Here is a 14,469-nt window from a genome sequence, read left to right on the forward strand (position 1 = left end):
AATGCCTCCATTGAAGCTCGAACTCATAATTTTCCAAATGAAAGTTCCACCCGGGTACAATTAAACCACATAGTCCTGATATATATATTATAGATATAAATTATAGATTATTGATTATAGTTTTCAGTTCAATTAATTCATAATTTGGTTAAAGATTAAAGATTTAAAATTTTCAATTAATTTGGTTTGGTTAATCGACCAATTAACCGAATGCACATTCCAAGATAGAATGAACTCCATTATTTTGTTTTCATTTGTATTTTGTATATTTTTTTGTTTTGTTTTTGTTCCTTTTGCAAATTCGATGTTTTTTTATTTTTTTTTTCTTTTTAAAACATTTTCATTTCTGCCATTGTGGTGGGCAAATCAGTACGGAGTACTCCGTCATTCTCAACTCCTTCTGCCTTTTAACTAAACCTCTCTTATCTCCCATGGCAGAGCACGAAGAGGATCGCAAAGCTTCTACCATTTCAAAGCGCAAAAAGGAATCTCCTCCGGTTAGCGATCTCACTTTTAATTTTAATTTTAATTTTTTTCTACATTTATTCTATATTTTTCTGAAATTGGCTTTATAGTCGTATTACTCATAGCCATATTTGTTAATACAGTTTGTGGAGGTGATCTGCGACCGCACAAAAAAGACATGGAGGTTTGCAGCCGGGACGGAGGCCAAATTTGCCGTCAAAATGATAAACAGCAAGCTCGATTCCAAATATCAGCTGCCCCCTGGAACGCTTATAGAAGCGGTCAAAGACGGCGAAGAGTCCGTAATGTTCGGCCCCAATGCGGTGCTCGTCAATTACGGCGACGGTTGGAGTCTGCGGACTGCTACTGATCCCGCCGGTATATTTTCCTACCCTTTCGTTTTTGGGTTTAAATTCAATCTATATTTACTTATTTTCCAGTTAAAATATTATGTGGAGTACTATAGATGAATATAATTCAAAATTAGGTTAACTTATGAATAGGTTTTGGGAGGGCTAAGCAGGACAACACCGTGGTGATGGGACAAGCATATCATCCCCCCACCATGGTATGAATTCCACTACTCTTTGAATTGCTGTTGTTCAAGTACTCTCTGCATTTGTCTTCATCTTGTCTCTGAAGAATTCTCTTTGATGAAATCACCAACTTCAGTGAAGAAATTAGATAGGCAGAGATTATAGCATACAGAAAAGGGAAGAACATAGAAGAAATTGTTAGAAACAGTATAGTGGAACTGAGCAAAAAAGCTTGTAATGGAGAAATCACATTAAAAATTTCCAGATTGGTTCCAATTGTGAACCACATCTGTATTTAGATTGGTTAAGGGGGATCTTAGCTAACAAACTGAGGTTCCAAATCAGTGGGTACAAATGCCTAGATATAATTGAAAATGGAAGCAGAGAATGAAAGACAAGTGTTGAAATGATGACTATGTTTTTTTAATACCAAATCCATAATTCAGATATCAAAACATTGTTGTGTTGGCAGTGTTGCCAAAATGCTGTGGTCTTACTTAATTCATTTCTCTAATCTTGTTACCTTTCCACTAAGAACAAATTATTCTATTGCAATATTAAGAAAAACTCAATAAAGATATGGAAGATGATTTGGTAGGAAACTTGAGTCTCTTTTTGCACATCTATTTTCTTTATAACATGTAGACAAGTTGCTTTCTCAACTTCGAATTCTCTCAATTTATGGACAATATCAATGTGAAAGATGATTTAGTTGGAATATTGAGTTTCTTTTGTCACTTCTGTTTTATTTATGAAAATGTGCAAGTTCCCCCCCCCTCTGAAATTCCAGCTCACATATAAAACTTGTATCTGTATCCCACTTTGTGCATCGCCTTAAACAGTTGAGGCTTTTTTAACTAGGACGGGAAATGAACCAAGCTGATAAGGTGTTTCAGCCTTGCCTAATCAAAACCAAATAAACAAGTTCTATGAAGCTCGGTTAATCTAAGATAGAAGAGTTATTAGTCTTATGTATGATTAATTTTTTATGTATTTGGTTATATTGTGCAATATAGTGTCTGAATATAGAGTATAGAGTTAATTTTAGTTTTATCCCTTGACATTGTATTTTTTCACTTTGATCCTCAAGTTCAAAGTCAACTAGATATGGCCCCCAATTGTTGACAATGTGCTACTTTTGGTCCTTCGTTTGGACTAAAATTGACACATTTTCAGTTGGGGACCAACCAACCAAATCTAGTTTTTATTTTATTTTATTTTATTTTATTTTTATTTTATTAATTCAACGATCAAAATTAGAAAAACACAATAGTCAAGGAATCAAAATTGGAATTAACTTGTGAATATAATAGAGGGGGTTCAAATGAGAACAAGGACCTCCGGTAAAAAGTGAGGATTGATTATAGTCACTCATTAGGATTCATCAATGGTTGAGAGTTTTAATAAAAAAAAAAGGGGATCAATTTTATAATTATTGCAAACTTTCATGTTTGCAATATTTATAAAATTGGCCTTGCCCTTTTTCGCCTTATTTTTTAGCAATCCTCGACTGTTGATCTACCCAAATGGATGGATCAGATAAATCCTCCGTCCTTACTTTTTACTTTGAGAGTTTCTCACCTGAACCCTCCCCTATATAGAGAATCAGGTTCAGATAAGAACTAGGCTTCCCGTGAGAACAGACAAATCTCATCCGTCCCTCTAAAAGTGAGGAAATTAAGGAAAAAAAAGGAATGAAGTTTTGTAATTAGTATAGCCATTAGATGGTTGACAATGCCTTGTCATCTAAATCTTCCCATTGCTCATCTATCCTTGTAGTGGGTTTCTTAGATTCCCCCGCTAGTGCTTTCTTCAAATCATTCTAGGTTAGAATAACTTTCATCTTAACTCTCCAGAGGAAAAGCTACTTTCCCATCAAACTTCTTGATATAAAACATGGTGGCAATCGACATCTTTGAAAATTGAAAATAATTCTCAGTTGAACTGCTCTAATACAACTTATTAGAATACTAGATTGGCAATAGGTTCGCCTGACTTACACTACTTTACGTGTTCATTTTTTGCTCATGTTAGTTATAGTCTCCATGACAAATTACTTTGCTTAATGTGTTACTTATTTTTTAGAGAAGTTGATAGTGTGCATGTACAATAATACTTATTTATATATATATATATATATATATATATATATATATATATATATATATATATATATATATATATATATATATATAATATTTCATGTAACTTCGTTGGTGCAAATTCCTCATTCCCTCATATTTTTTTTGGTCATTTTTGTTTTGAAAATTGAGGATTATGTATGATAATTGATAAATTATTTTAAATTTTGGTCATTTGATAGGGATTGGATTACCAACTTACAAAGAGGACATCAGAAGGGGCTTCCAAGGCCTTATACATCGGAAAGATATTGCTTGCATTTATATTTATATTTTTGTTAGGTGCAATATTCACCTTGATGCTGGAAAGCCTTCCGAAGCTAGTTGAGTATCGTCAACATAGTAATGAAACCGGGTTCCGAAGCTAGTTGAGTATCGTCAACATAGTAATGGAACCGGGTAAAATGCCGATTTCCTTACCTTCATGTGTTATTTATCTCACACTCAAAACCATAGTATAAGAGTTTGTCAGGTATGAGTTAATTATTGGTCAATCGATAGTGAATCCTTGTTGATTGTATAAATTCTCATGTGTGAATATAAGTGTTTTGTAATAATCCTATCTTGTTGATTGCTATTATTAGTAATAATAATTATTAGTTTCCAAAAAAATAAATATGTAATCAGACATGTTGAAACAATCTCAGAATTCTTGTCCAACATTTCTTTATGGAGAAAAAAAATATGTTGGAAATAGATCGAAGTTTCATAAGGGAAAATATGATATTGTTATGTGCTTTTAGTGAAATTGCAAGTCTTATTTCGTCAAATGTACTCAAAGGTGAGGGGAAAACTTTTTCAATCACAAGTACTGTCTAATTCAGTTCATTTGATAATAAAGCCATACATGATTATTCTGTGTAATTACTATCCAAAATCTTGACTTAGTCTCGTAACGGGGCTAATTGAACAATTTTGTCATATTTTGTCACAATCCTGCTATATTTTCCTGCTCCAACTCGCGGCAAATTATTGATAAATGGCATATATTTTGGTGGAGGTATACATATGGCAAATGTGAGAGGAAAGGCAATTTTACTTTTCTGTTCTTGCTTATTTATATAATTTCAATTGTATCATTTATTTGTTTTATAAGTATTTTTTATTTTGTTAAATATTTAAATTTAAAATTTGTATCATTAAAAATAAATTATACTCCTTCTGTCTCATTTTATCTGTCTTATTTATTATTCATTGGTCAAACCAACTCTTTATTCTTTTTTTTTTTTTAGTATTCTTTTACTTATTTTTAAATTTAATTTTTTGTGCTTAATAGTATTTTTAGTGTAGTTTCTAAATATATAAATTTTGTATACTAATATTAAACTTAATATTATGAAAAATTGAATTAAAAATAACTTTAGTCAAGCCTCGTTTGACTCTATTACATTGTAGTATCTGTTCAAATATACTTTCTCAACTTAATGAAGCACAGAAAGTCAACAACACCTCCACTGAGGCTCGATCTCATGACCTCCCACCTGGGAGAGGTCACTACATGCCATCTGAGCACAAGATGCTTGGCAGACTAATATTAAATATATATTAATTAAAAATTAAAATACATCAAACATAACTACAACCTAATAAGAATTAATATGAAAATATTTATATTAGCAAATACAACACATAACGGTTAAAATGGTTGCGATCTAATCCAACTACAACAATTATGTTAAAGCTTATTCAAAGATATGATATCTTTTATTGGCATATATGTACAAAAGAAATGCATACCAATTAACGGTTAAGATGATTGCAATCTAATCCAACGATTGTAAACAATTATGTTAAAGTTTATTCAAAGATATGATATCTTTTATTTGAATATGTGTATAAAAGACATGCATACCAATTAACGGTTAAGATGGTTGCAACCTAATCCAACGATTGTAAATAATTCTGTTAAAGTTTATTCAAAGATATGATATCGGAATATGTGTATAAAAGAGATGCATACCAATTAATGGTTAAGGTGGTTGCGATCTAATCCAATCTAATCCAACAGTTATATACAATTCTGTTAAAGCTTATTCAAAGATGTGATATCTTTTATTGAAATATGTATACAAAAGCGATGCATATCAATTAAAGGTTAAGATGGTTGCGATCTAATACAATGACTATAAACATTGCTTGTTGTTCAAGCTTATAAAAACCAATGCATCACCAATCTATTGATCATTCATTCCTTCATCATTTTCTTATCTATCCCTAAACATATGAATTCAAATATGAATTCCAAGTACTAAGTATCAGAAGAAGATTGTGTTAGTAATGGAGTCGATAAGGGGTGATGTTGCCCTTCTTTCTCATTTTTGTCATCGTCGATGCCTAAGCGTATTAGGAGTAGCAATAACTACATCAGTAACTGTGGTAATTATTATGATTACGGGTATAAGAGTGAGAAGAAGAACAAGAACAACATCAAGGGGGCGAATTTTTTGAATCCATCTCAACGTTTGTATTATTCACATTCGCAAAACTTAAAACACTATAATCCTTCATAACATTAAAGGTCTAGGTCAAATAAGAATGTTGTGCTTTTTTTCCTTCCCTCATTTCAACTTCCATGCTATTAATTTCATACATTTCAATGGACTGGTAAACTTCCTATGCCATTTTCTTCATCATCATCATTTTCACAGGAGGCTTGCAATACGAGCACAAACACAATTATTAACCAATGCATATATATACTTGCCTCAACCTTGTTAAAGCTTCCTACATGGAAATTATGGATAATCAACCAAGGCATGAAAGTTCGACTTTTGGTCATAGAGTGATTCATTGTGATCGTGAAGAAGTAGATCGAAGATTATGGAGTGATTATTTTTTAGAGTATCCAAAATATTTTGAAACAATGTTTCGTAGGTAATTTTGAATGCGTCGAAATTTGTCCCTACGAATTGCCAATGCCGTTGAAGGTCATGACAACAATAGATTTGTCTACTAGGATAGAACCGGTATACAAGGCTTGTCTACTTTACAAAAATTAACAACGGCATTTCAAATTTTGGCGTATGGAGTACTAACAGATGCAACAAATGAATATATCCAGATTGGAGAATCATCTGCAATTGAAAGTTGAAGAGATTATGTTGAGAAATTGTAGAGGTCTTTGGGGAACATTATCTAAGAGAACCTGATGCTAATGGTGCTGCAAGGTTGCTTCAAATTGGTGAAAAACGTGGTTTTTCAGGGGTGCTTGGGAGTTTAGATTGTATGCATTGGACTTGGAAAAATTGTCCAACTACTTGGGCATGACAATATGTTGGGCTGAGTAGAGAACCAACTATTGTTCTTGAGGCTGTTGCTAATTATGATTTGTGGATTTGGCATGCACATTTTGGTTTGTTGTGGTCGAATAATGACATTAATGTGTTTGAGGCATCTCATTTGTTTGCAAATCTTGCAAACGGTATAACACCGCCTTGTCATTACATTATTCAAAGATAAGAGTACAATACATTATATTATTTAGTCGATGATATATATATCTGAAATGGTTAACCTTGGTACAACTATTCATAAACCATATTGATTTTGCTATCACATAGCCGAGGGGGCAGGGCTGGCGGTTGACGGCGTATTATGGTTTTCCAGAGAGGAGTAGGCGAATGGATGCGTGGGATTTTCTTAGGTATCTCAAAGCTAGATCTCTTCTTTCGTGGTAGTGATTGGGGGCTTTAATGATCTCTCGTCACAGGCATAGAAGAGGGGTCGGGGTTCACCTACACCTAGAGAATTTGTTGTAGGGGTTTAGTGAGGCTCTAGAGGAGTGTGGCCTATTATAGATTCCTATGGTGGGTTATCCATTCACTTGGGATAGGGGAAGATGTACGAGTGGAGTAGGTGGAGTAGAGTTTAGATCAAGATGTGGCAAAGGAGAGGTAGTGTGAGTGTTTTACTACTACTACTACTACTACTACTACTACTACTACTACTACGGTGTTCAATGTTAGTAATTTTACATTTGATCACTCGACCCTATTCTTGGATGTTCATACATAGTTGGATGAGGGTAGAGTTAGGGGATCTTTCCAATTTGAGAATGCTTGGTTGCTTGACGAGGGCTGTTGGGGGGTGGTTGAGGGAGCCTGGGGGAGTTTGTTGGGTTGATTTTGCAGGAGAAGCTACGTAGATGTGGGTTGCGGCTCAAAGGATGGGGAGGAGACAAATTCCATAAATTTGGTAGGGATATTAAGGTGCTCAAGGGGGAACTAGATGGGCTAAGGGGGTTGAGGGATAATGGTTCGCTGGTAAGGGTGAAACAGTTGGATGGTGAGATAGCCCGACCGTTGGAGCAGGAGAATGCCTTCTGGAGGTAGAGGACAAAGCAACATTGGTTGCGCAACACTGACTCTAATACAAAGTTCTGTCACAAATATGCCTGGGGTAGAAAGCGAAAGAACCAGATTGTGAAGTTGAAGGACGGGGAAGGAAGGTGGATAGAGGGTGAGGGGATTAAGCCAGTGGTTCTAGACTATTATGAGAACATTTTCTAAACATATGGTAGGCATATGATCTTGAGTTCCTACATCCTCAAGTTACCTGAACATATGGTAGGCATATGATCTTGAGTTCCTACATCCTCAAGTTACTTAGGAGCAGAATGGCCGTCTTATGCAACATTTCTCAGTTGAGGAAGTGAAGAAAGTGTTATTTTCTATGGGTCTTGACAAGTCTCTAGGTCCTGATGGCATGAACCCTAGGTTTTATAAAAAATTTTGGGATGTGGTTGGGGGGGGGGGGGGGGGGGGGAATGTTTGTGAGTTTATCCTTAGGTGTTTGAATAGTGTGTCTTTCCCTTACAATCTAAATGACATCAATGTGGTTTGCATCCCTAATAAGCAGGTTCTTAAGATGGTTGTAGACCTAAGACCCATTACCCTATGTAATGTCGTTTATAAGGTTATGGCCGGCAAAGATATTGGCTAATAAGATGAAACCGTTGTTAGGGGATATTATTTTTGAATTCTAGAGTGCTTTTATCCCTAATCGTTTGATCACTGATAATATTTTAATTGTTGCAGAGGTGGGGCATTACTTGAGAAGGAAGCAATGAGGTAGAGTCGGTTGGTAGCATTCAAACTTGATATGGCTCAGGCTTATGATAGCATGGAGTGGGCTTTCTTGGATAAAATGATGATCGATTTGGGGCTTGATAGGGGTTGGGTGGATAAAGTAATATTGTGTGTTACCACTGTTAAGTATACTATTATGGTAAATGGCCAGGCTGGGGCTCAGTTGTTCTGTCTAGGGGTCTTAGGCAGGGGATCCACTTTCTCCATATCTTTTTATTATCTATGCTAAAGGGCTATCTTTGTTATTACACCTCTCTTAGAGTCGGGGTTTCATACATGGTTATAGGGTTGCTCGGGGGCTCTTGTGGTTTCGCACCTATTATTTGCGGATGACAATTTGCTGTTCTTTAAGGCTAATGAACAGAAGTTTCAAAGTCACTAAAAAAGAGAGAAAAAGACAAGAGATAACTTGAAAGAAAACATAAAAGAATTCAGAGATGGAACACTTGCCATGGGATGCAATTCCATTTAATTGTGACTGCGATAATGCATTATCCCTAAGTGCAAAAGAAGAAGAAGAAGAAATGATATGTAGCCTTATGAATAAAGCGTAAAATCATTGCAAAAATCCAAGACATGGAACGAAATTGTCGCAAAAGAAGTCAAGGCGGCGGAGGAGAAACAGTACGTAGGAGTACGGAACCGGGCTTGTGGAAAATACACGGCGGATATATGAGATTCGATGAGAAATGGAATGAGAATATGGCTCGGCACCCTCAACAATGTCGTGGATGCTGCATTGGCTTATGACCAAGCTGCATTCTTGATCTGAGGCCCCTCAACCTACTTGAATTTCCCATTGGAGAGAGTCTAGAAATCTCTCCAAGAAATGAAGTGCAATGGCAAGACTGGGTCGTCGCCGGTTGATGCCCCCCAAATCGGAAGTGGACCCCACTATTAATTGTACCACAAAATAACCACTTATAATGCCGTTTTAAGCTATTTTTTTCTAACAATCCCCCACATGAATGAAAATTGATTTTCGGGGTATTTTGAAATCGGAAACAACTGTGTTCAACGGTCGATCGCTGCATAGGATAGGTAGGTGTTACCCTTTGAACCTTCCCTCGTGAAGATACGTTTACTCTATTGGTTGTATGGTAGAACGCGATGTCTTTAAACCGACTGCCGTTTATGTAAACGATGACATATCTCACACAAGAACCTCCCAACAATGCTTTGTTATCATGATTGTGCCCGTTTTGGTCGTGGGTCACCGTTCATGGTTCTGCAAGAGTTTGTGAAGAATTGAGCCCTGTTCAATTCTCCTTTGAAGAGACCCTCACTTCCCTCTCACATAGGTGATTCTTTTCCGAGTATCTTGCATACTCACACATGTCGACCGACATTCAAATCATTAAAGCATCAACGTGCTAACCTCGTACGGGAATCACTGTTCTAATGAGGAGTAGCAGGGAGTCCGAGAACCCCACAGTGACACACTTCCGTTCCATAGTTTAGTTGTCCCATTGAACCTAGGTGCCAACTAGGTTGGGTATTCACTATAGAACTTTATACCAATGGCTTTAGACCCATTCCTCGTGTCAGCTTCTCCACAACTTCTTTGCCTAACCCTTTGGTTAGCGGATCCGCTATATTGTCTTTTGACTTTACGTAGTCAATTGAGACAGCACCCATTGTGAGAAGTTGTCTAATGGTATTATGTCTGCGACGCATATGTCTAGACTTACCATTATAAATGTGACTCTGTACTCTCCCAATTGTGGCTTAACTATCGCAATGCACACATATTGGAGGTATAAGTCTTTCCTAATTAGGAATATCCTTGAGAAAATGGTATAGCCATTCAGCCTCTTCACAACCTTTGTCCAAGGCTATCAGCTCATATTCCATCATGGATCTAGCTATCACGGTTTGTTTAGAGGATTTCCATGCAATGGTTGCACTGGCTAGTGTAAACACGTAGCCACTCGTGGACTTTGAGTCCTTAATATCATATATCCAGTTAGCGTCGCTATACCCTTCAAGTACAGCAAGATATCTCCCATAGTGCAGTCCAAGGTCACGAGTATACCTCAAGTATCTCATAACCTTTACTATTGCATTGCAGTGCATAGCACCGGGGTTACTCGTATATCTACCAAGTTTACTAATCGCAAAGGCAATATCCGGCCTAGTACAACTCATAAGATACATCAAACTACCAATAACCCGAGCATATTCTATTTGAGAAATACCATCTTCATGGTTTTTGGTTAGATGAACGTTTGTATCAAACGGTGTCCTAGCCAATTAATCATCATCCTTGTTAAATTTTGCAATGATTTTATCAATATAATGTGATTGGCTCAACACAAGACCATAAGGTCTTCTAATGATTTTAATCCCGAGGATTATATCAGCCAAACCCATATCCTTCATGTCTAATCTCGCATTTAACATGGTTTTGGTAGACTTGATCATTCGATCATTACTACCAACGATGAGTATATCATCTACGTATAAACAAAGAATGACATACCCGTCTATCATTTCCTTAACGTAGACACATTGTCACTTTTGTTTATTGACAAACAGGTTTTTTTGCACACCTTTTACGTCAAAAGATTTGTGGGATGACTCCTAGATTTTATCGTTCTCAAGGGATGACAAATTGGAGAAGCTTCGCGTTGTCAATAGTAAGAAGAAAGTTTGTATACGATTGAGGAAATGTCACGCACTATTTTGTAAGGTCGTGGTAGGTTTCTGACAACAAACAACAAGAAATGAAATAACAAGTAAAGGAAATATGGGTTTTGACATGGGAAGAGAACATTGCATATGCTTAGTCTAGGGAGAGAGCTATAGTCCTTTCGTCTTTCAACTACTCGGATTTGCCTGAGAGACACTAGAATTCCCCACTTTGGGCTCTTGGAGTCTCCTAGATCATTCCTCAAACACCTTGCCTACACTACCTTTCCAACCTAACCCTATTGGGTTATTAGGCTAGAAAATGTCAAGGATAGAAGCTTCAAGTGATCTAGCAATCTCTTGCCTAGATCACTTGCTTAGCACAACCCTAGGAGGTGGCCTAGCTCCATAGGATGTGTGACACCCCGAAAATCCATCCTTTAAATAGAATTAATTCTATGCTTTCTTGGCAAAATTACTTCCTAAATTATTAATTAAAATAGTCAGAGGACTTAAATTGACCAATTCCTTGGTCAATTGAATTAGTCAAAGAAATGACCCTGAGCTTTATAGCTTGTACCTAACTTTTGATGTCTTCTTAACTCTTTTTAGAATAAGGGAGGGCATTTTAGACTTTTCACCCTTACTTGGTCTTCAAGCCTTACCCTAACAAGAATACATTTCATTTCCCACATTTGGCAGGAAACACTTACCTCTCTATCTTCTATCTAGAGGTGTAGCTTGTGACACCCCGTAAATCCAAACACTAATCGAGGATTAATTGAAGAATTAATCCAAGTTCTCTTGCTAACCTATTCCTAAAAATCCTGAAATTTAATAGTCGAAGGACTAGATTTTGACTAGTCACTTAAGTCAAAGGGTTGCACCTTGTGCTTCTTGAGTTGTGCTCTTATTTCCTTGTCTTTCCAACTTTAGGAAGGGTAGGAATGTCTTTCTACGTAAGGATTGTGATTCAAGCTAACCTAGCAAGACTCTTTCATTTCATTCACCCTTCAACCTAAAACACAAAAACTCTAGCCTCTCTCTAAAATGATTTAGCTTCTTCTCCAAGCTAGAATTTGAGCATCCAAGTCTTGCAAGATTTCCTCCCAAGATTCCTACTTTCTTCATCTTGAGCATAGGGAAGGGTAAGATCCTTAGCTTTTTGGTGTTTCTAACCTCCTTTTAAGAGTATTTTTCTAAAGTTAGGATCTTTGTTGTGTTTTGTTATGTGTAAGAAGTTGGTGTGGAAGAGGAGCTCTAGGAAAGGCTTTTAAGGGTGAAAAGAGGAAGTTGTTAGGCTACAAAGGTAACCCATGCTTTACAAAACCTATTTTCTTACTTATATGATGATTCTTGGCTTCTACTTGTGATTCTTGTGTTGATTTGTGAGATTTGATGCATTATCTTGTGGTGATGCATGTTTAGAGCTTGTTCTTAGGGTTCTTGAATGCCATTGCTTGGTTATTTCTTGGGTTCATGTCATATTATTGTTGTGTGTGAAATTTTGGGTGTTTTGGACTTGAACTTGACCTTGTTGTTGAAAATCCCCGAAGGGATATTTTGGAGTATAGGTACGTACCCGCGGGCGGAACGGTGGGCAGAGGCCTACCCGCCGCCCCACCCGCGGGGAACCGGTGTCCTCGGGTGTATGTACCCGCGGGCGGAACCGCGGGTGGAGGTCCACCCGTGGCCCCACCCGCGGGGTACATTATTGGTGTTGGCCGGGAATTTGTTCCGCGTGATTCTTTTTACTCGGTATTGATGTTTTGACCTTCCGATGTTGTTTTATTGGGCTATTTGTGAGTCTTCTTGATGTTTCGTATGTCTAGAACGGTGTGTTAGGAATCCATGATAGGATTTGGTGTCTTGAATCGTGCTAAGAGTCCGACTTTGTGATTCGTTGGACTATTGTGAGTCTTGAATGCTCTTTGGAACTACTTTTGGTTTACCCGTTTGTAAGTATGCTAGTTTGATGTTGAAATGCTAGTATGTGTGGTTTGTTCCTTCTTATTGGGATTGGCAACTTGTGTTGACAATCATTTGGTGTTGGATTGTAATCCTTTGTTGTTGAGTATGGTCTCATGTCTTTATTGTGATCTCTTGATTGATTCCTATGATATGAATGTATGCAATTCGTTGTACCCTTTGATTGATACTTGATTGAGGTTATTGTTGAGCCTTAGTCTTCTTGGTAATGATGATGACCTTGTGTGACTATGATTGAGATTGGTGGTGTGTTATCTAAGCTTTGCTCACATGTTGGAGGCTGTGTGAATGAAATTAATGGTACCCTCGTGTACAGAGAGTTCGGCGGTATGTTGGAGGTTGTTGGAGGGGGGACGACGGTCCCTGGCGGTATAAGGTTGGACTCAGAAGTACAGGGTGGCACTAGGAGGTAACGGTTGGACTCAGAAGTACAGGGTGGCACTAGGAGGTAACGGTTGGAACTGTTATAAGGCCGGGGGTAGCCATAAGGTTGGAACAAGGCATAAGGTTGGAACTATGAAACTTGTGACATGTAGTTGTCACTGTGGCATGTAGTTGTCACCATGTGAATGTGATTTCTTTGCTTATGAGCATGTCTTGATGTATTCTACTTTGTGATCAGTAGAATGCATCCTGAGTTGTGTTGTCTTTCACGTTTGTAGTCTTGTTGTTGTTGTGAGGATGGTGATCCTCGTTTATTTTGAGAGTGATTGATGAGTCTTTGGTGTTGACTTCTCTATTTCACTACAAGAAACATCGCGATTCGCGACGGAAAAATTCTGTCGCGAAAACGTGAAATTCCGTCGCAAATCACGTTTTGCGACGTATCATTTTCGCGATGGAATCCATTCCGTAGTCTCAAGGCTTGTTGTATTTCAATTCGTGACGGAAATAATCCGTCGCGAACGATGGCGACGGAAAATAGTGACGGAATTGTTCGTCGTGAAGTAGGCGACGGAAGTCATTATTTCACTAGTCCGTCGCGATTTTGGCAACGGAAATGTTTCTTTCTTTCGTCATTGCGTGATAAAATAATCGGTCGCAAAACTCATATTCCGTTGCATATTTCTGTCGTGAAAGATAACGACGGAAATAATTACTGTCGCGAATCCGTCGCTAACATTTCCGTTGCAAATTTTTTTTTCCGTCATAAAATTTCGTCGTAGAAAAATGACGAAACAAATTGTCGTCGCTATTCCGTCGCAAACATTTCCGTTGCAAATTTTATCTTCCGTCGCATAAATTCGTCGTAAGAAAATGACAGAACAAACTTCTGTAGCAATTCCATCGCTAGATTTTCCGTCGCAAAATTTGTTTTCCGTCACAAAATTTCGTCGTAAAATAATAACATAACTAATCACTGTCGTGATTTCGTCACGTTTTGGATGACAAAAATCTTTTCGTCGCCATAATTACAATAAATATTCCATCGCTAAAACTATATTTCATCGCAATTTTGCTAAATTATTATTTTAATATTTTGTAATTATTATTATTTTGTTAAAATTCTAATATTTGTATTTAAAATATTAATGTCCAAACTAAAATACAATATAATATGTTGTACTCAAATACCAAATAAATGTATAAACAAAAATATAGTAATTCATAAAAGAAAAA

At 36.9% G+C, this 14,469-nt stretch overlaps 1 protein-coding gene across 2 annotated transcripts; it reads left to right on the plus strand.

Annotated features, from left to right (window-relative positions):
• Positions 1–348: 348 nt before the first annotated feature.
• Positions 349–14,113, plus strand: LOC109154676. 2 transcript variants are annotated; one of them, XM_019302416.1, is made up of 6 exons: positions 349–497; positions 609–843; positions 969–1,033; positions 3,325–3,497; positions 5,010–5,012; positions 14,104–14,113. In XM_019302416.1, coding segments are annotated over exons 1-6 (543 nt in total). In that variant the 5' UTR covers positions 349–431; the 3' UTR covers positions 14,105–14,113. The 2 variants fall into 2 exon arrangements, with proteins under 2 accessions (XP_019157961.1, XP_019157955.1); XM_019302410.1 differs by lacking the exon at positions 14,104–14,113 and adding an exon at positions 11,180–11,189.
• The last annotated feature ends 356 nt before the right edge of the window (positions 14,114–14,469 follow it).

This window comes from Ipomoea nil, unplaced genomic scaffold (assembly GCF_001879475.1).
Source record: "Ipomoea nil cultivar Tokyo-kokei standard unplaced genomic scaffold, Asagao_1.1 scaffold0276, whole genome shotgun sequence".
Lineage (NCBI taxonomy): Eukaryota > Viridiplantae > Streptophyta > Magnoliopsida > Solanales > Convolvulaceae > Ipomoea > Ipomoea nil.